This window comes from Thalassophryne amazonica, chromosome 17 (genome assembly GCF_902500255.1).
Source record: "Thalassophryne amazonica chromosome 17, fThaAma1.1, whole genome shotgun sequence".
Taxonomy (NCBI): Eukaryota; Metazoa; Chordata; class Actinopteri; order Batrachoidiformes; family Batrachoididae; genus Thalassophryne; species Thalassophryne amazonica.
In genome coordinates this window covers 70,692,551-70,715,840 of record NC_047119.1, presented here as the reverse complement: position 1 = coordinate 70,715,840, position 23,290 = coordinate 70,692,551, and the positions used below count along the sequence as shown (strand labels likewise).

Genomic DNA, 23,290 nt, shown 5'->3' with positions numbered 1-23,290 from the left:
TGAAGGGACGCATAAATGGAGCAGGTCAGACAGATATGGTGGGGCAAAGCCACAAAAACATTTAGAAACAAACAGAAGAATTCTAAATTCAATTCTAAAACAAACTGGGAGCCAATAAAGTGAGGCCAAAATCAGTGTAATGTGTTCACATTTTTTAACACCAAGTAAAAGTCAAGCAGCAGCATTTTGCACCATCTGTAGCTGGGTAACCAGTGTCTGATTCAGCCTTGCATTTTGCATTTGCATTTGCACTGCACTTTATGTTGTATGTTTGATGTTGATGTTGTTGATGTTGTATGTTGATGTAGGTGGGTGCCTCCCTCGGGAGGTGTTCCAGGCACGTTCATCTGGGAGGAGACCCCGGGGAAAACCCAGGACTAGGTGGAGAGATTATATCTCCACACTGGCCTGGGAACGCCGTGGGATCCCCCAGTCAGAGGTGATCAATGTGGTATGGGAAAAGAAAGTCTGGGGTCCCCTGCTGGAGCTGTTGCCCCCGTGACCCGAACATGGAAAAGTGGTTGAAGATGAGCGAGTGAGTGATTATCGGTGCTCCCCACACCCGACAAACGGCCACGGAGACAACCTGAAATAAGAAACTCAGGCGCTCTCCTCTGTGATCTCCCTCTGGAACTCCCACAGCTTCTCTCTTGCTCTCTGTGCTCGAGAGTTGTCATTCCCCTGGCGGTCTTGTGTTCGTTCCCAGCCGAGGAGCTTCAAAAGATGTGAAGCCAGATCAGACTCTCTCTCTCCCTCACCGGTGGCTTATCCACTTTCCTTCCCACTGTCGCCAAGTGCTTGCTCATAGGGGGTCGTTTTGACCGTTGGGGTTTTTCTGTAATTATTGTTTTGCCTTACAATATAAAGCGCCTTGGGGCAACTGTTGTTGTGATTTGGCGCTATATAAATAAAACTGATTTGATTTGTATCCGTTGTAACTCTTCCCATGCCGCCTCAGCATTGCTGTATGTCTTGACTCCAGTGTCCCTCATGTTATGGGCTTCTAACAGCCTTGTCCTCACCACAAACATGCCTCTAAAATCCTCGTTTGTCCTCGTAGTGGATCCTCATGTTGGTGTAAGGTGTTTGGAAACATATTCCTTTCTCCTTCAAAGCTCTCTTGATTGTGTTGTACTCCCTGGTTTTTTGACAATCTCAGCCACGTAGTCATGGTCAAAGTAGATCATGTGGTTGTTGTGCAATATTTGGCCTCCATCAGTACCAGTTCCTTAGTTGTGAACTCCTGGAAGTTGATAATAATGGGCCTTGGTGGATCTTCAGGTAGAGGTTTCCGTATTAGGGAGTGGTGAGCCTGTTGAATTTTCAGTCCTGCAGCAGTGGTAGCTCCCGTTTAAAGCCCCTTTCACATTGGCGTATTCGTAGAGCTGCTCATTGTGGTGTATCGTCTACGCTGAGATAAGCAGTTCTACGCCCACTTTTAGCAGCTCTATGTCGAGTTTTTGCTCCCTACGCAGCAGTATGTTGAGGGCTACGCGTGTAGGACGGAAGAAATTAAACATGTTTAATTTTCTTCGGCGTAGAGCGCTGGACACAGTTTTAAGCAGGTCTGCGCAGCACAGCGTTACTACATGCAAGTCTGTGCAACACTGTGCTCCTGTACACAACCAAAAACTGAGTGCTGCATCCAGAGTGAATCAGCTGAGAACATGATCACGCAGCCCACAGCACCTGTGCGTGATCAGAACAGGGAAACGAATCTCAACTCAGAAATCCAGAAACACAACAGAAACAGCAGGTCGGTCGCTCGCGCTCTCTCTCTCTGTGTTTGTGTGTGTGTGTCTGATCAAACCTGTGATTATAAAATAAAAGCGCACTCAGTGCATGTCGGTGCACTCACCAAACACCCCGATCGATCAGGTCTGATCAAACCTTTGACTTTAAAATAAAAGCACACTCGCTGCATGTCGGTACACTCATCAAACACCCTGATCGATCAGGTCTGATCAAACCTGTGACTTTAAAATAAAAGCGCACCGCACTCACTGCATGTCGGTGCGCTCATCAAACACCCTGATCGTGGCAGTAATGCAACTGTAAAAAACCTCATGATACAGTCCACTGTTTTCCAAGTGCAGTGATGTTGTTCTGCACAGCTGGCAGGAGTGAACTGGGTTTAAATAGCTGCATGATACACGCGACTGTGTGCACACATTAAAAAAGCGAACACACGCAGCTGTAATTATGAAACAAACACAAAAAAAGGCTGAATACGCACGCATTTCGGGCGTATTTAAATGAAACAACGCTGCAATACGCAGCTCTACGAATACGCCCATGTGAAAGGGGCCACTGAACTTTCCTCCTCCCCCTCCGTCACTCCAAAGGGTGTGTCAACTCCTCATAAGTTGTCCCACATATTGCTCATGTTCTGAGTCGTAGAGTCTATGTAATGAGGGGTACGAAGCGCCCGCTTGAGTATTTGACAAGTTTGTCATGCAAATTGTTTGGTCTGTTCAAAAATCAAGCGACATGTGGCCACCGCCCTGCAATGGCAAACAGCTGCAAATGTCGCTCGAAATTCCCTGAATTACGTTGTGGATGCCCTTTGTAAGAGGTCGCAGCCCAGTGAGACACTACACTGTACAATACATGAATTAAGCCCTGGTCCCACTGAATAATAAATAAGCCACGTAGCATGTTTTTTTGGTACGAGTCCGTGTGAGAATGGTGGCTCTGAGAGGCAGAATATTTGGCTAACGAGGCTTCTCTCTGAGCGTGGTGCTATTTTCAGGAAGTTCAAAATTTAGCAACAACAGCGTGGGGCAGTTTGTGTATGGGGTGCTACGAGGACAAATGAGGATTTTAGATGCATGTTTGTGGTGAGGACAAGGCTGTTAGAAGTCCATTATCTGGGTGATGAAAACACCTCCAATTGCTGCTGGAATCACAAAGGAGATTTAGAGCTTCTTTCCTCTCTCTGTCTTGTGTGCCGAGGTAGAGAACATATTTGGAACAGCCTAGAAGGTAATTATTTGTAATGTTTATATTGTAATAGCTTGGTAAAACAGTTGCGTGTTCATTCCTTCTTTATAAGCAGCTGTAAAGTACTTTATGACAGATTTAACATCTTGTTATAATGGATCAGAGGAGCAGCACTCTGAGCGTGCTGATGCAATGACTCGCACTCAAGATGCACACAAAAGAGTGATTTGGAAGACAATAACAGACGAACACAAAGTTAAAAGTTGGATCACAGTGTAAAAATGACTGTAAAGCCTCGGACAAAATAAAGCCAGCACGAAGAAGTGCAGGGGTGACTGTCCAGGAACCCGTGGTTCAGTTCTAGCTGGTCTATGGATGTGTTTTGAGTCACAGACAGCTGGGTGAACACGCAGAACTGCTGCATTTAATGACTCTGGAACACAGGTGAACTGCAGCCTGACGCACGGTGCACACCGGCGGGACTGTACAGGAGTGATGTCTTTTGGACTGTGTTTAAAAATGTGACAACAACTTGAATGGATGCTGTGAATTGAAAACCCACACTTTAAGGGACCAAGTGTGGGAGGGATGGAGGTTTGGACCAAACCCATACCTAAACGTGCACCAACATTTGCACCAACATCGCGTTACGTGGATCATATGTGGCGACACAAGCCATTCAAAGCTGGATGGGGCTCAAATGACAGGTTGGTCGTGGCTGATACCTGGCACATGTAAGGTACTTACAGGCACATAGAGACTTCTTCGTGGCGGATACGTGACAGATCTACATGTGGCTCATTATTCATGGCTTTATTATTTGGTGGGACCAAGGCTTTACAGTCATTTCTAAACATGGTCCCTCATTACGTCCACCAAGGACGTAATAAAATCATTGGCTGTCTGTCTGTCAGCAGGATTACATCAAAATTACTACATGGATTTTGACTAGATTTTCACCACAGATACATATTAGGCCATGGAAGAACCCATAAAATTTTGGAGGTGATCCAGATCCGGATTCTGGATCAAGTTTCACCTTATATAGACTTTCTAGGATTAAGTCAAAACTACTTCATGGATTCTCAACAAATTTTCACCACGAATACATATTAGCGCATGGAAGACTGCATTAAATGTTGGAAGTGATCCGGCTCCAAATCCAGATTCTGGATCAAGATTTTAATTTATATATGCTTTGAAGAATTATGTCAAAACTACTTCATGGATTCTCAACAAATTTTCACCACGGATACATATTAGCGCATGGAAGACTCCACTGTATTTTGGAGGTGATCCAGACTGGTAGGTGTCAGAAATCTCAGATTGCTCTTGATCACGGATGTAACAGGTGCACAGTGCTTCACTTTCAGTGACTGTTCACTTATATGAAAACAACCCTGCAGTCGGGGAGACCGAGTACAATGTTACTTGCATTTCAATCTTTGATGTTTTCATAATCTCCTTTCTAACTCATCATACAGACACAGAAATAAAACATTAGTCTCCAATTTATGATTTTATGTGAGACACAATAATTCCCCATTTAAAGCGGGGAAATGCAGAATCATATATGACACAACAACAGTCTTTTGGAATCTGTCATATTACCTTCTCATTTAAGTGCTCTGAACAAAAGGCAGTTCATCTATAAGTGAAGAACAGTCAATGTACAAAATGGTAAATCGACCACATTTCTATTGCACATTTTCTGTCTGTGAGCTGAGGGAAAGAATTTCAGAAAGATCCCAATGACGCCTCACATTCAGCTGTGGGTGAAGTGTGACACTTCACCCACTCTCATCATACCTGACTGGTGGAGAGTCTGAAGTGGAAGGCTTTGGAGAAAGACGTGTCTGTGTAGACATCAGGCAAAGGGATTCGGTCCTCAGCGGCCTGCATCTTAAGACCAAAGAGGTGTCTGTCGATGGCCTGGCCACCCACTGCCTGTAATGCAGCACGGACAGTTACACACTAGCTGCAGCATTGATAATGCATTTGACTGGATGCACTAAAATCATAGAAACCAACTGCTCGTTAAGACTACAAGGTTAATTAGTACACGAGTATTCTTTATAAGATATGATAAAAGGTTTCGGTTGAACTTAAGACTTTGGACTGAAGCTGTGAGTACTCACCATGTTTGTATATGAGCGGTGGGCCGTTACAGCCTTCTCCATTAAAGAAACCTTCTCTGTGTTCTGTGCAAAAAAAACCAACAAAAAAACAAAAAACAAATGTCACATTTATTCTGGTATTTTACACTACAGATTTTACAGATTTAAACTGGTATCTAAGATTCATTCATTTTCTGCCACTTATGTGAGTGATGGTGGCAGCAGAGTAAGCAGCTCATGCCACACGTCCCTATCCTCGGTCAAGTCTTTGAGCACTTTCTTCATGGCCGAGGCGTTGCCAAGCCTGGAGGTATTCAGTGCACCTGGAAAGTATTCACAGCACTTCACTTTATCAACATCTTGTTGTGTTACAGCCTTATTCCAAAATGGAGTAATTTCATTGTTCTCCTCAAAATTCTACTCACAACACCCCATAATGACAACATGAAAGTTTTGTTTTTTAATTTTGCAAATTTATTAAAAATAAAAATCTAAGAAATCACATGTGCATAAGTATTCACACCCTTTGCTCAATACTTCGTTGATGCACCTTTGGCAGCAATTAAAGCTTAAAGTCTTCTTGAATATGATGCCACAAGCTTGGTGCACCTATCTTTGGGCAGTTTCCTCTTTGCAGCACCTCTCAAGCTCCATCAGATTGGATGGGGAGCATCGGTGCACAGCCATTTTCAGATCTCTCCAGAGATGTTCAATCAGATTCAGGTCTGGGCTCTGACTGGGCCACTCAAGTACATTCACATAGTTGTCCTGAAGCCACTCCTTGACATCTTGGCTGTGTGCTTAGGGTCACTGTCCTGCTTAAAGATGAACCGTCACATGATGTCAGCAGTAAAACAGTAATGGATGATGAAAGTGGTGGGAAGAGGTATGTGCAAATCAAGCGAACTGTACACAGAGACGCGTGCTGCCACTGCCGCCAGGAGCCTGACAGGGCTACTGCAAGGGACAGTCGCCTGGAATGCCCTCTGAGTGTGCCCGCTGTTTCAGCATCTCCGTGTAAGTACAGTCAGGAGAACTTTTCTTGATACATGGAATTAATTTTTTCTGCATGTGGCTAAAATTTTAATAACATGCTGAGCAGCACAGTATCCGCCCACGGGACATTTGGCCAGAGTGCACTCTGAACGCTTGCTTGTTCTAACACGGCCTACTGACTGTCTGATGGAGTCATAGCGCATCTCAGACATTTCACATAGAAACAGAGACTCGCCACAATCTTTTAGTTGTGCAGTCTCTGGCCAACATACATACAGTAGTGTTCAGAATAATAGTAGTGCTATGTGACTAAAAAGATTAATCCAGGTTTTGAGTATATTTCTTATTGTTACATGGGAAACAAGGTACCAGTAGATTCAGTAGATTCTCACAAATCCAACAAGACCAAGCATTCATGATATGCACACTCTTAAGGCTATGAAATTGGGCTATTAGTAAAAAAAAGTAGAAAAGGGGGTGTTCACAATAATAGTAGTGTGGCATTCAGTCAGTGAGTTCATCAATTTTGTGGAACAAACAGCTGTGAATCAGGTGTCCCCTATTTAAGGATGAAGCCAGCACCTGTTGAACATGCTTTTCTCTTTGAAAGCCTGAGGAAAATGGGACGTTCAAGACACTGTTCAGAAGAACAGCGTAGTTTGATTAAAAACTTGATTGGAGAGGGGAAAACTTATATGCAGGTGCAAAAAATTATAGGCTGTTCATCTACAATGATCTCCAATGCTTTAAAATGGACAAAAAAAACAGAGACACGTGGAAGAAAACGGAAAACAACCATCAAAATGGATAGAAGAATAACCAGAATGGCAAAGGCTCACCCATTGATCAGCTCCAGGATGATCAAAGTCAGTCTGGAGTTACCTGTAAGTGCTGTGACAGTTAGAAGGCGCCTGTGTGAAGCTAATTTATTTGCAAGAATCCCCCGCAAAGTCCCTCTGTTAAATAAAAGACGTGCAGAAGAGGTTACAATTTGCCAAAGAACACATCAACTGGCCTAAAGAGAAATGGAGGAATATTTTGTGGACTGATGAGAGTAAAATTTTTCTTTTTGGGTCCAAGGGCCGCAGACAGTTTGTGAGACGACCCCCAAACTCTGAATTCAAGCCACAGTTTAGAGTGAAGACAGTGAAGCATGGTGGTGCAAGCATCATGATATGGGCATGTTTCTCCTACTATGGTGTTGGGCCTATATATATCACGTACCAGGTATCATGGATCAGTTTGGATATGTCAAAATACTTGAAGAGGTCATGTTGCCTTATGCTGAAGAGGACATGCCCTTGAAATGAGTGTTTCAACAAGACAATGACCCCAAGCACACTAGTAAACGAGCGTAATCTTGGTTCCAAACCAACAAAATTAATGCCTCGCAGATGTGAAGAAATCATGAAAAACTGTGGTTATACAACTAAATACTAGTTTAGTGATTCACAGGATTGCTAAAAAAGTAGTTTGAACATAACAGTTTTGAGTTTGTAGCGTCAACAGCAGATGCTACTATTATTGTGAACATCCCCTTTTCTACATTTTTTTTACTAATAGCCCAATTTCATAGCCTTAAGAGTGTGCATACCATGAATGCTTGGTCTTGTTGGATTTGTGAGAATCTACTGAATCTACTGGTACCTTGTTTGCCATGTAACAATAAGAAATATACTCAAAACCTGGATTAATCTTTTTAGTCACATAGCACTACTATTATTCTGAACACTACTGTATCTCCAACAAACATTTGTTTGTTGGAGATATGTATGTTCTGACTCCAGATTGTGATGTCAGTCAGCCATTGATGATGAAATTGTTCATTTTCCTTGTGCCCAATTCACTTTTAGAATTTCATTCCTACAACTGTTTTTCAAAAAAGAATTTCTTGCAAACTAAAGTCTGCGTCTCACCAAATAATAAAGCATGAATAATGAGTCACGCATGGGTGTGTAAGCGATCTGAAGAATGATCCACGTTTTAAATCATCACGTATCCGCTACTAAGGTGCCTCTATGTGCCTCACGTGTCACGTATCAGCCTCTAGTGAGCCACGGCCGACCTGTCATTAGAGCCCCATCCAGTCTTGAGTGGCTCGTGTCACCGCATATGATCCATATATGATCCATGTAGCGCCATGATCACGCAACATTGGGGCACGTTTAGGCATGGGTTTGGTCCAAACCTCCAGCCCTCCCACACTTGGTCCCTTTAAAGTGTGGGTTTTCAATTCACAGCAGCATTTAAAGATGTCACATTTCTTAAAAGTAGCCCTGCAGCTGTGCACCGGGCGCCAGGTTGCTGTCCACCTGTAATGCACCAGACCAGCTAGAACCGAATGACAGGTTCCTGGACACCCGCCTCTGTGCTCCTTGCTGGCTTCCTTTCCATCCATGGCTTGCTGGCTTTATTTTTTCCCTGGCTTTAAACACCGTGATCCCAATTTTAACTTTGTGTTCGTCCATTTATTTCTGAAAAATCGCTCTGCTGCCTTTCTGCATATACAATGAGGTGGCTGCTTTAATTATATACACCTGCTGCCACAACACATGTGGATCACATCCAAAAAAAAACCCAAATTTTTCTCTATTTCTTCCACAGCTTACAAGTCACCCTGATACAACTTTTAACTTTGTGTTAGGTTTTCAAAATCGGTCTGTTGTGTGGGCCGCTGAAGAGGAGGTACTGCTGGCCCACCACCACAAGATGGCGCCCTGCTTGAAGTGCGGGCTTCAAGCACGAGAGGGCGTAAGGAGCGACCAGGAGTGACAGCTGTCACTCATCATCCATACCAGCTGTCACTCATCCACTACTCATCACCACCACCATAAAGGCCGGACTGCAACTCCACCTCCCCGCCGAGAAATCAACTACCAATCAGGTAATTTTCTCTGCTGACTCAAAACTTTGAGTAATAATCTGAACTTCTTTTGCAGCCGTTATCCTGTGGTGTTTGCCTTATCTGTGGGATTGGAGTTTGGTGTGATCAGCGACGGCTTCGCTTCACACTCCAATCAGATAAGTGGTTAGACAGGAGCTGCACGAGTGTGTGATTGGAGGTGGAGGTTCTCCCTCCTTACTGAATACAGACTGTGGGATTACTGAGTGTGCGACCTCACACTCATCTGGACTGTCTCTGTTCTCTGCCAGCAGTACCGGGTCTGACTGCTGAAGACAGCGGCCACCTGGGACGCAGGGCTTGGCGGCTCCGGTGTTCTTCAGCTCCGTTGGTGGTGGAAGCTGTGTGGATCCGGCTTTTCTCTCGCCAGGCGTCTTCTATCGTCGAGCCTGCCCACACGTCACCTGGTGTATGATTGACAGTCACTGTATTGTTATTGTCTGTACCTCATTGTGTGATTCACAACATTAAATTGTTACTTTTTGGCTTATCCATTGTCCGTTCATTTACGCCCCCTGTTGTGGGTCCGTGTCACGACACTTTCACAACACGGTCTTTTGCGTGCTCTCTTTCTGTGTTGCAGCACACCTCTGCATCACTGGAGTTATTTCTTCTGTGGTTTTAAACACAGCCAATTTTACACAGTCATCCAAATTTTGACTTTGTGTTCGTCCATTATCGACTGAAAAATCACTCTTCTGTGAGCTGGCGTTCTGCCTAAATGCTCGCTTGGAGCGCAATGAGTTATTGTGTCAGTGCGCACACACAGCGGAGCTCATGTGATCCATTAACAAGATATTAAATCAACCATAGACATACTTTTACAGCTAGGAACTGTTTTATTAAGCTACAAAAACATTAAAAATAGCTACCTTAAGCTGTTCCAAAATACATTCCACATGGAGCAGGAAAGAAAAGAAAAAAGCATCCAGATGAAACAGTCCTCTGTGATTCCAGAAGTGATTAGAGGTGTTTTCAGCATCCAAAGTTTGGCAAAAAATGATTATAATCTGCTACAGCATAATTATTTTATATACAGCGTACAGCGCACAAAGCAGGTGGAATTGTGTGCGCAAGAGGGCAGCCGCTCCAAAAACAGCCTCTCAGGTTTTGCGTAGCTGCCAGGCTCGTAAGCACCACGCACATGCCTCTAAATCCTCGTACACAAACTGCCCCACGCTGTTGTTGCTAAATTTTGAACATCTTGAAATCAGCGCCACACTCAGAGAGGAGCCTCGTTAACTGAAGATAATCCATCTAAGAGCCACTAAGAGCCACTATTCTCCCATGATAGTCAAATAAACCCTCTCGTAGAAAGGGCTGAAGGCAACTATCAGAGGTGAGAACAAAGTTACGAACAAAGTTTTCACATGAAGAAAGTTGTTAAAAAACATACAGGCAGCTGCCAGTTCTACCCCCTCACTCTCCCTGGCAGTGAAAATCCTGAGTGGCAGAATTTCTGTGGCATTAGCAAGAACTTTTGGCTTGTGACCTTGACCTCAAGGTGAAGGTTATCCATTTTCAAACTTGGTGACCCTAGGCCTCTCCATTCCAGAGCCATCACGCTTACAAGGCAATTGTTGACGCCTACCAATGCCCACCCACCTGCCAGGGTGACAATACTCCTGAAAACAGTTTAAAAATTATGCTTTTTATCCAGATCTTAATGTTCAATGGACAGATTTAAAAATCAAATGGTCTTGGAGCTGATAAGATTATTAAATATTGTGCAGAATCACTGTTTACATAACATCGCCAAAGTCCCACAATTCTATGAGATGATTTAAGATGAATATACAGGGTGGGCCAATAAAATGTCACCACTTTTTTAATTCATACAATTCCAAAATAACAAAGATTTCTTTTTCATTTTCAGGAATATCAACTCCTGAAAATAAAGAAATTCAGAGAATCTCTCTTGAGATGTGTGGCAATGTCATCACAAACTTCAATGTGCATGTTGCAGCTGTAATCCACAGAAGAGGAGTGTGGATTCAACATGTCATCAATTACTGAAATGTGCGGAAAACAAGAGACAAAGTGGGAAACCTTTGGTATCAAATGTTAATTTGATGCTCCTGTTACAAGTCTGTAAATAACATTTTCGAATAAGTTTTCATTTCAAAAACTTGCGTACGATCAAAAAGTGGTAACATTTTATTGGCCCACCCTGTATGTCACAGCTTGTTTAACAGCTCTGTGACCTTTCTTTCTTTCATCTTCTACCGCTTAGTCCAGTTAAGGGTCGCGGGGGGCTGGAGTCTATCCCAGCAGTCATAGAGCGCGAGGTGGGGTACACCCAGGACAGGACGCTAGTCTGTTGCAGACTTGCATATAATGCGCATTGTGTAACGTCGGAAAACTGCGCTGTTTTGGCTTAATTACGGTGTCGGTTAGCATCCGTTGGCGTGCCGTTGCACTCCGAGTTGTGCCGCCAGTTGCTTACTATGCGTATGTAGCCCTTGCCGCTATAAATAAACCTCATTTTCTGCCTCTCGTCCAGTCCTGTCTGCTGACAGAACACGTCGCTGCTCTTGGAATTAGTGGACCGTTTACAGAAAGAGACTGTTGTTTTTAGTCCTTGTTTCTGCAGCATCTGGATGTCCTGTGGCACAATCTGATTGCTTGACAGAAGAAGAGGAACACAGAAGGAGACTTCTGTTTCGTGTCGCCCTTTGCGTCCCTCAGTGTATTGTGTCGTTAGGCTGCACAAACACAAAAGTCACAATCTTGTCTAAAATCCTGTTTGAACAGCACAATGTTTATTTTCCAGAGAGAGAAAAATTCTTACCGTGTTTCCTGATCCCGTTTCTTTTATCTTTCAGATGTGTTGATGAAGCGAGCAACAATTCCACGGATTCTTGTCCTTATCAGACTGTCAAACCGTCTTTCTCTCCATTTTCTCTCTGTCTGACGTTGGTCGGTGACACAGACATGCTGCACAAGTCTTGTTTTAAAAACTTTAGAGCTCTAAAGGTTTGCGATGGCCACATGCTACGTTTAGCTTAAGCCGCACGCAGGAAACACACAGCGTCACCACAGCAACCAACCAGTCCCGCTTTACAACAACTGTCGTAACAGACAGGCTTTTTTCTCCTCGAAACGCCGCGGATCCAAGGACACTGATTTGTATTTGTAACATACAAATCAGTGTCAGCGGACTGCCGCGGTCTTATAAAACTTGCACGATGTCGTAAAATAAGAACACTTTGCGATAGACATTTTAAAAACTCAGTGTTGATCACGATTACAGAGTAAAACACTAACACCCCCCCCTCCTCCCCATGATGAAATCCGCGGAATTTCAGGGATCCGCTGAGTTTTCACAGCCCTGCATTGTGAATAAGTGGGTTAATTTATTCACTTCATTTTGATTAACATTTTGCCTTTCCATCTATAATTTATGTAGCTAGAGGGGAAATCTTTCTGTTGTGTGCTGCCATCTAGTGGCAGTATTGCCGTATGAGTTATTCACTCAGTCATCTTCCTCCCAGCTGGACGTGCCTGGAACAACTGGCTGCTTTCAATGTGAAGGAGCAGCGGCAGTACGCAGAGCTCCCCACGGATGACCGAGCGTCTCATCTCGTCTCTAAGGGAGACACCAGCCACCCTCCAAAGGAAGCCCGTTTCAACCGCTTGTACCCTTAACAATCTAGTTCTTTTGGTCATGACCCAACCCTCACGACCCTAGGTGAGAGTAGGAAGGAAGACTGACTAGTAGGTCAAGAGCTTCGCCTTCTGGCTCAGTTTGGCTGAATTAATCAGAAACGATATGACTGTCTTACTTAATGTACTGAATGAATCCTTTTCATCTCTGTAAGAAAAAAGGCCCCTCCTGATAAATGTTTCAGGAGCCGCCATGGTCAGTGTGTTTTGTTCCAGTCAAACCTGTTTTGTGGGGTCGTCGAAGGCCTTGACAAAAGCAGCTGAGGCACTTGAAGCTGAGCGGATTGTATCGGTACGGCCCAGTCTGAACATTCGCAGGGAGGCACTTTCATAGGTGGCGCAGCAGTGCTGGTACATCCTGCCAAAGGTCACAAGGGTTTGGAAACAGATTTGATCCCAGTAACAGAAATGAGAAGCACAGATTAATTTATTTCACAAGAAACTGTTACATATAAATTGTATGTTACATGTAAAGTGCAAAATCTACATAAATACAAAGTTATGTGCGCTAACAGCTCCTTACCTGTAATAAGCCAACTGCAGTGCCATCTGTATGAAGGCATCAGGGCTCATCTTGTGGCTCTTGGGAAAGTTTTTCCCAAAATGGTCAAACAGTATAACTCTCATATCCAGATCTTGCACCAGTCTGTGGAAGCAGTAACAGAAATTAAGAACTACTGATTAGTTTGGAAGATAATTACATAAACATCTGTTTCACTCTATCATGATGACGATACAATACAATTTTCTGTTTGGGGGATAAAATAAGTAAATAAAAAACGGAAAGGAACCTGCTTGCTGTAGGTGTAAAAGACTATAGTAGGAAGGAGGAACATTCAGCAAAGACTATTTTTCTTTTGACCAAATAGATACAAATTTAAATACGAGGTCTGTTAGAAAAGTATCCGACCTTATTATTTTTTTCAAAAACCATATGGATTTGAATCACGTGTGATTGAGTCAGCCAAGCTTGAACCCTGGTGCGCATGCGTGAGTTTTTTCATGCCTGTCGGTTGCTTCATTCGCCTGTGAGCAGGCTTTGAGTGAGCAGTGATCCACCCCTCTCGTCTATTTTTTATTGCGAATAAATGTCTGAACGATTTGGATCTTTGCTGCATCAATTTTTTTTCCAGAAACTGTAAGAGACCTCCAGGTGGACACCGTTCAAAAAATTAATATGGCTTTCAGGGACGATTTTATGGGGATTAAACAGATTACGGGGTGTTACTGCCCCTTTAAGGACGGCCCACAACTGCTGAGAGCGCAGCACGCTCCCAGCGCCGATGGACAGGCTGACACCCCGCACAAACAACCAGATCATTTCCAAGGTGAAAGCTTTGTTGATCCGGGACCTCGTTTGACTTTCACAAAAAGGCAGAAGATGTGGACATCAGCACTTTTTCAGGCACATTCCACCGTTACAGGAGTTTTTTTTTCATGGAAAAAGAAGCCGAGGGATGCGCCACGGAGCCGTTCATTACGCGGGACAAAACCACCTCGGTGTTGGTCTCACAGGACGGCTTAAAGGTGGATTTCAGACGGATTCCGGTTGCTTTCCAGTCATGTGAATATCCGATTGTGATTGTGCATGAGCTGAACATGCCAGAACATGTCCTGTGAGGCTTCATCACGGCGTTTCTTTTCGCCATGCAGCTCCGCCGCGACACACGGAATTCCTTCGCCTTTGTTCCTCTTTCCATGACATTACACTCACTCATTCATGCGCTCCTTGGCTTCTTCAATGTCTTTTTTGATCTCAGGTGTGATGTTGAAGCATAGTTTCTTGGGTATAGGCAAAGGCACCATGGGAGTTTGCCCAGAGTCTGGATTCTTCCTGCTTTACAAACGAGACAAAAGAAATGCTGAAACACTAAGATGGAGCGATGCACCAAAGTGAATACAAAGTGCTCTCACAGTGCACTTACAAATGAAGGCTGTGGGTGTTGATTGTATATTTCAAGTGTTGAGAAATTAGGTGACTGATTTAACTGTAGTTATGGGCACAAACAAGTTTTTACTGAAGGCTTTTCCTCTGTCCATCTGTCCTCAGCATAAGTCCTGTTACTGTCAAACTCTTGAAATTCACAGGGAACATTCTTGGGACACAGACCTTGGACATGTTCATAGATGGCTAACCTTGACCTAAGAGGTATTCTAAGAGGTTAAAAAGTTACATTCTGTTTCCATCTGTTCGGTTTGTTTTTGAGTGGCGAGCGTGAGAGTAGAGCTACACCGTGACCTCATTGGCGGGTCTCTCCAAAACCGCTTTGTTTTGTGTGTTCATATGCATGTTCCTCATATATTATGTAAAAGCTAGCAAGAAATAAACACTTCTAAAACTGAAAATGCTGTTTTTAGAACCTAATAACACCTCTGAACTTACCATTTTGTTGAAGTTAGCATGGTGACGTCACAGGGTGGTAGCTAGCTGCAAAAGTCTGTTTTGCTGGTGTGTACATATAACCTCTGTCATGTATTATGTAAAGGCTAGCAAGAAATAAACACTTATAAAATGGAAAATGCTGTTTTTGAAACCTAATACCTCTGGAGTCATTTACAAGACATTTTGTCGATGTTAGCGTGCACACTAACTTCCGCTAACTCAAAGCTAACTTGCTATGGCATTAAATTTGTCTCACTATTACCAGCAAATGTACAGAGGGTGCACAACTTCCGCTTTATTTTGGTGGAAACTGAGCTACTGCTGGGTGGAGAAGAAGAAGAGATGGAGAATGTGCCCAAACAGGAGAGGAGGAAAGTCAGAAGAGGGAAGTGAGAGTCGAGAATTTGTATGCTGGCAGGATGAAAGGTAAAAGGAGAGAGTTGGCTGGTGTGATACAGAGGAGAAAGGTAGACTTATTGTGTGCACACCAGACCAAGAGGATGTGAAGTAAGGTCAGGAGCATCAGAGGTGGGTTCATCTGTGACACAACATAAATTGGTGACGGGGATTGAGACACTGCTTTGGAAGGGAGTTTTGAGCCGAAGCCTGAACTCTGTTGAGACGACTGAGCATGTGTAATGGTGACGTTCGGAATGGCAGAGGACCTGCATTTTGACGAAACGGAAGAAGACATTGAAGCCTATCTGGAACAACTAGAACAATTCTTCATGGCAAACGGACTGCAGTACGGCTTTGAAAAGTTGAAAGCAGTGTTTTTGACCGTCGTTGGGAAACGGAACCACACCCTGCTAACAGACGAAGAGGAAAATAAGTATTTGCACAGCCTGAGATTTTGCAAGTTCTCCCACTTAGAAATCATGGAGGGGTCTGAAACTTTCATCTTAGGTGCATGTCCACTGTGAGAGACATAATCTAAAAAAAAATACGGAAATCATAATGTATGATTTTTTTAATAATTTATTTGTGTGTTACTGCTGCAAATAAGTATTTGAACACCTACCACCCAGCAAGAATTCTGGCTCACACAGACCTGTTAATTTTTCTTTAAGAAGCCCTCTTATTCTGCACTCTTTACCTGTATTAACTGCACCTGTTTGAACTTGTTACTTGTATAAGACACTTGTTCACACACTCAATCAATCACACTCCAACCTGTCCACCACAGCCAAGACCAATGAGCTGTCTAAGGACACCAGGGACAAAACTGTAGACCTGCACAAGGCTGGGATGGACTACAGGACAACAGGCAAGCAGCTTGGTAGAAGACAACAACTGTTATGATTATTTATTAGAAAGTGTAAGAAACACAAGATGACTGTCAATCTCCCTCAGTCTGGGATTCCATGCAAGATCTCACTTTGTGGGGTAAGGATGATTCTGAGAAAGCTCAGAACTACACAGGAGGACCTGTTCAATGACCTGAAGAGAGCTGGGACCACAGTCACAAAGATTACATTAGTAACACATGATGCTGTCATGATTTAAAATCCTGCAGGGCAGCAAGGTCCCCCTGCTCAAGCCAGCACATGTCCAGGCCCATTTGAAGTTCACCAGTGACCATCTGGATGATCCAGAGGAGGCATGGGAGAAGGTCATGTGGTCAGATGAGACCAGAATAGAGCTTTTTGGAATCAACTCCACTTACCATGTTTAGAGGATGAGAACAACCCCAAGAAAACCATCCCAACCATAAAGCATGGGGGTGGAAACATCATACTCTGGGGGTGCTCTTCTGCAAAGGGGACAGGACGACTGCACCGTATTGAAGGGAGGATGGATGGGGTCATGTATCACGAGATTTTGGCAAACAACCTCCTTCCCTCAGTAAAAGCATTGAAGATGGGTCATGACTGGGTCTGCCAGCATGACAATGACCCCAAACACACAGCCAGGGCAACTAAGAATGGGCTCCATAAGAAGCATTTCAAGGTCCTGGAGTGGCCTGGCCAGTCTCCAGACCTGAACTCAATAGAAAATCTTTGGAGGGAGGTGAAACCCCAAACCTGAAAGCTCTAGAGAAGATCTGTATGGAGGAGTGGACCAAAATCCCTGCTGCAGTGTGTGAAAACCTGGTGAAAAACTACAGGAAACGTTTGACCTCTGTAATTGCAAACAAAAGGCTACTGTACCAAATATTAACATTGATTTTCACAGGTGTTCAAATACTTATTTGCAGCAGTAACATACAAGTAAATTATAAAAAAATCATACAATGTGATTTCCAGATGTTTTTTTTAGATTACGTCTCTCACAGTGGACATGCACCGAAGATGAAAATTTCAGACCCCTCCATGATTTCTAAGTGGGAGAACTTGCAAAATCACAGGGTGTTCAAATACTTATTTTCCTCACTGTATGTTGGCCATTAAAACCGTCTCCATGCAAATTGACCGTCTTAATAAGTCTTCTGGGCACCCACTTTGTGCCAAAAACAAACTTTATCACTGAAAGATGTGTTTATAAGTTTGTTTATTGACAGAAATACTCGTACATCAGCTTCTAGCCCAATGTTGCAGTATTACAACATTTCTGTATAAACTTACAAAAACACAAATTTTTTTGAAAACACTCCATTTTTAACCTCAAGGGCCTCCTACAACAACATCTGAATGGTTAAAAAAGACTTTTGATTATTTTTTTTGTTACTCTATATTAGGGTTTTACAGGATTAACTCTAGTATCACACATCACCAAAAACTACCTGGAATTAATGAAAGGAAATTTAGTATCACACCTCAAAGTGATCACCAAAAAAATATCTTAAATTACTTGCATATTGCTGGTACTAATGTTAAGGAAATCTGAACAAATGTAATTATTTAAGATCATTGTATTTTATTACAATTTTTCTTCAAAGATTACAATTACAATGATCTACTTTGGTTAAAATGACAGATTATATTAGATGACATGAAAATATATCATGATTATAATCGGTTGGGTTCAATTCCCACCTGTAGCCTTTCTGTGTGGAGTTTGCATGTTCTCCCCATGGTTGCATGGGTTTCCTCCAGGTGCTCCGGCTTCCTCCCACATCCAAAGACATGCGGGTTAGGTGGATTGGAATCTTTAAATTGTCCGTAGGTGTGGGAGTGGGTGTGAATGTGTTAGTTTGTCTGTTTGTGGCCCTGTGACAGACTGACGTCCTGTCTGTACCCCGCCTCGCCCTCTATGACTGCTGGGATAGGCTCCAGCCCCCCGCGACCCTAATAAGATTACAGATTGTGATTGTCTGCAGGGAACATACGTACTTGGGCATTGCCAAAGATGGCTGGACTTCACCTATTTTAAGAGGCTAAATAGCCATATTCTGTTTCCTATTTTTAAGCTTCGAATCATGCAAATCCATTCGTTTTTTGGGGTAAGAAGGGTGGGAGGAGTACTGACAGCCAATCACAGAAGAGAGGCACCGTGATGTAGCTGATCTAGCTGGTCTCTCTGGCGCTCCCAAACTGCTTTGTTTTTGTGTAAATATAACAAGTTTCTCATATATTATTTAAAAACTAGCGAGAAATAAACACGTCTGAAATTGAAAACACTGTTTTTGTAACCTGATAACACCTCTGGAGTGACTTACAAGACATCTCATGGATGTGAGCATGCACCCTAGGGATGTGGAGATTAATTGATACGAATGGGTATCTAGATACAAACGTGCGATGCGAGTATCGCTCAAATTACTTTTGCCAAGGCGGTACTCTGTCATGAGTGACTCACTTTAGGTCACTCACTGAGAGTGACGTTTTACTGTTTACTCTACTGTTTCAGCTCTGACAGTGTGATCAAACAGGTTCCAAATACGAGGGAACTGATTCGTGTTCCTTAATGTTGCAGCTGGTAATATTGCTTATAAGGAGTAAAACAAATCCTCTGCCTCTATTAGAATCAGAAGAAGAATACCACAGTACCATACTGAACACAACTTCTTATTTTCTATTTAAGTTTTTGGTATAATTTCTTTGCATCATGTTGAAACACATCATACTGCACCAAATTGCATCGTATCGCATTGCGAGGAATACATATCAAATGGCAATGAATAGGGAACAGGGGTGAATCATATCGTCATGTATCACAAAATGTACCATATCGCTGGTAGTGTATCGAGATGAGTATTGAATCGTTGTCAGTGATGAGATTCACATCCTGAGTGCACACACATCTCATGCAGTCAAAGCTAACTTCAATTCTCAAAAGCTCATGCATGTACACACGCACACCCTCCTGCAGACGCCGTAAAAATGTAAATAAAATATTATGAGTGATTGACTTTATTCTGCTACATCAATATAAAGATTCACAGGTGAATATATCAGTGTATATATACACAGTGAGGCAAATAAGTATTTGATCCAGACAATTTTGCAAGTTTTCTCACCTTCAAAGAATGTAGAGGTCTGTAATTTTTATCATAGGTTCACTTCAACTGTGAGAGACAGAATGTAAAATAAAAAAAAAACTCAGAAAAATCACATTGAATGATTTTTAAATAATTTGCATTTTATTGCATGAAATAAATATCTGATACAATAGAAAACAGGCCTTAAATATTTGGTGCAGAAACCTTTGTTTGCAGTTACAGAGGTCAGATGTTTTCTGTAGTTCTTGACCAAGTTTGCACACACTGCAGCAGGGATTTTGGTCCACTCCTCCATACAGATCTTCTCCAGATCTTTCAGGTTTGGAGTTTCAGCTCCCTCCAAAGATTTTCTATTGAGTTTAGGTCTGGAGACTGGCCAGGCCACTCCAGGACCTTGAAATGTTTCTTACGGAGCCCCTCCTTAGTTGCCCCGGCTGTGCGTTTGGGGTCATTGTCATGCTGGAAGACCCAGCCATGACCCATCTCACAGCAAAATCTCACGATACATGACCCCATCCATCCCCCCTTCAGTACGGGTGCAGTCGTCCTGTCCCCTTTGCAGAAAAGCACCCCCAAAAATGATGTTTCCACCCCCATGCTTCACAGCTGGGATGGTTTTCTTGGGGTTGTTCTCATCCTCCAAACATGGCGAGTGGAGTTGATACCAAAATGCTCTATTGTGGTTTCATCTGACCACATGACCTTCTCCCATGCCTCCTCTGGATCATCCAGATGGTCACTGGTGAACTTCAATCAGGTCTGGACATGTGGTGGGTTGAGCAGGGGGACCTTGCTGCTCTGCAGGATTTTAAACCATGACAGCATCATGTGTTACTAATGTAATCTTTGTGACTGTGGTCCCAGCTCTCTTCAGGTCACTGACCAGGTCCTCCATGTAGTTCTGGGCTTTCTCAGAATCATCCTTACCCCACGAGGTGAGATCTTGCATGGAGCCCCAGAATGAGGAAGATTGACAGTCATCCTGTCTTTCTTCCGTTTTCGAGTACGTTTGTGGTCCATGGGTGGAACCAAACCCAACCAGCTGTATTGCCTCGTTTGACAATGTTCTCAGAGTGTTGCATTCTTTTTCACACCCTCAGATGTGGCAGAGCTGGAAGAGACTCTTTCACACATCAAACCAAAAACTTTGTGGACAGAGAAGGTGTTTGATGTTGTGGTTCAGTCTGTCATAATTCTTTCACCTGACATGTTAAAGTTTGTGTGATGGCAGCTAATAAGCAGCTATGTCTGCAATGCCACTTTGACCTTTTCTCTAACACTGAACAGAGTGGAGACAGTTCAAACTGTTAAATAACAGCCAGATGGATGTTATACTTTAACACAGATGTTACAACACTGTGGAGCAATCACCACCGTAATGGTCTGCCGCTGACAGCAGGGGGTGCACCTGTTGTTCAATTCCAAGCCTTCTGGTTTGAAGTTATGGACATGTTCTGAGACAGGTTTAAGGTAAACACAATCCTGTATGAAGGGGAGATTTCTTCAGACGATGCTGTATCACTAACGTTGTGTAACATTCGGAACATGAGGTGGATTTTTGTTTACTCTCATTCGTTCCAAAACATTACTGTTGCGGTATTTTTTGCAAACTTGTCAAGTGTTAAAGGTGAACACCGCTCAGAGGACTGGTTTGTAACAACACTATGTTTACCAGGTTACATGTTTGATGTTAAGATGTGTGTAGCTGTGTGTGTGAGATTCTCTGTAAAGAAAACGTGCTGTGGTCCGTCTTCACACACAGCACATCACATGCAAATCTGACAATTTTCTGCACAGCATTAATGCTACGAATGAACATTATGGTAACAAGCAACATACTGACCATGAATCTCCCACCCTGGTTAACTGTGGAGAATTAATGTTAATCGGTGTGTTGAACTCTGCTCCTGATCACTGTGTTCATGCTGGACCATTCGGTCATTTTAGCTACAAGAAATAGGCAAAGCAATGACTCGCCATTCATTTTCAGTCAGAGTGGGTCTTTTGTAGCAGCAAAGGTCACTCTGCCCAGTGTTAAGCACAACTTTGGATGCTGTAGCTCCTCTGAAAAAGAGAGTCTTAAATCAGAAGTGCCTGACTCCATGGTATAACTCACAAACTCGCAGCTTAAAGAAGATAACCCGTAAGCTGGAGAGGAAATGGCGTCTCACTAATTTAGAAGATCTTCATTTAGCCTGGAAAAAGAGTCTGTTGCTCTATAAAAAAAAGCCCTCCGTAAAGCTAGGACATCTTACTATTCATCACTAATTGAAGAAAATAAGAACCCCAGGTTTCTTTTCAGCACTGTAGCCAGGCTGACAAAGAGTCAGAGCTCTATTGAGCCGAGTATTCCTTTAACTTTAACTAGTAATGACTTCATGACTTTCTTTGCAAATAAAATTTTAACTATTTTAACTAGAGAAAAAAATATTCATAACCATCCCAAAGACATATCTTTATGTTCGGCTGCTTTCAGTAATGCTGGTATTTGGTTAGACTCTTTCTCTCCGATTGTTCTATCTGAGTTATTTTCATTAGTCACTTCATCCAAACCATCAACATGTCTATTAGACCCCATTCCTACCAGGCTGCTCAAGAAAGCCCTACCATTAATTAATGCTTCGATCTTAAATATGATCAATCTATCTTTATTAGTTGGCTATGTAAAACAGGCTTTTAAGGTGGCAGTAATTAAACCATTACTTAAAAAGCCATCACTTGACCCAGCTATCTTAGCTAATTATAGGCCAATCTCCAACCTTCCTTTTCTCTCAAAAATTCTTGAAAGGGTAGTTGTAAACAGCTAACTGATCATCTGCAGAGGAATGGTCTATTTGAAGAGTTTCAGTCAGGTTTCAGAATTCATCATAGTACAGAAACAGCATTAGTGAAGGTTACAAATGATCTTATTATGGCCTCAGACAGTGGACTCATCTCTGTGCTTGTTCTGTTAGACCTCAGTGCAGCTTTTGATACTGCTGACCATAAAATTTTATTACAGAGATTAGTGCATGCCATAGGTATTAAAGGCACTGCGCTGCAGTGGTTTGAATCATATTTATCTAATAGATTACAATTTGTTCATGTAAATGGGGAATCTTCTTCACAGACTAAGGTTAATTATGGAGTTCCACAAGGTTCTGTGCTAGGACCAATTTTATTCACTTTATACATGCTTCCCTTAGGCAGTATTATTAGAAAGCATTGCTTAAATTTTCATTGTTTCGCAGATGATACCCAGCTTTATCTATCCATGAAGCCAGAGGACACACACCAATTAGTTAAACTGCAGGAATGTCTTACAGACATAAAGACATGGATGACCTCTAATTTCCTGCTTTTAAATTCAGATAAAACTGAAGTTATTGTACTTGGCCCCACAAATCTTAGAAACATGGTGTCTAACCAGATCCTTACTCTGGATGGCATTACCCTGACCTCTAGTAATACTGTGAGAAATCTTGGAGTCATTTTTGATCAGGATATGTCATTCAAAGTGCATATTAAACAAATATGTAGGACTGCTTTTTTGCATTTGCGCAATATCTCTAAAATTAGAAAGGTCTTGTCTCAGAGTGATGCTGAAAAGCTAATTCATGCATTTATTTCTTCTAGGCTGGACTACTGTAATTCATCATTATCAGGTTGTCCTAAACGTTCCCTGAAAAGCCTTCAATTAATTCCAAATGCTGCAGCTACAGTACTGACAGGGACTAGAAGGAGAGAGCATATTTCACCCATACTGGCCTCTCTTCATTGGCTCCCTGTTAATTCCAGAATAGAATTTAAAATTCTTCTTCTTACTTATAAGGTTTTGAATAATCAGGTCCCATTTTATCTTAGGGACCTCTTAGTACTATATCACCCCAATAGAGCGCTTTGCTCTTAAGCTGCATTGACAC

General features: G+C 42.7%; 1 protein-coding gene across 2 annotated transcripts in view; it reads right to left on the bottom strand.

The window, feature by feature from the left end:
* The window catches only part of crata (carnitine O-acetyltransferase a), a 117,572-nt gene that overhangs the window by 2,403 nt on the left and 91,879 nt on the right, over positions 1 to 23,290 (bottom strand). Inside the window, exons 9-13 of one of the 2 annotated variants that reach the window (XM_034192878.1) lie at positions 14,339 to 14,461; positions 13,148 to 13,270; positions 12,847 to 12,982; positions 5,082 to 5,144; positions 4,753 to 4,890 (exon numbers count right to left, since the gene is read on the bottom strand). In XM_034192878.1, coding sequence (XP_034048769.1) covers positions 4,753 to 4,890; positions 5,082 to 5,144; positions 12,847 to 12,982; positions 13,148 to 13,270; positions 14,339 to 14,461 — 583 coding nt within the window. The remainder of the gene's footprint in view (positions 1 to 4,752; positions 4,891 to 5,081; positions 5,145 to 12,846; positions 12,983 to 13,147; positions 13,271 to 14,338; positions 14,462 to 23,290) is intronic. The other variant, XM_034192879.1, reaches the window with a different exon arrangement.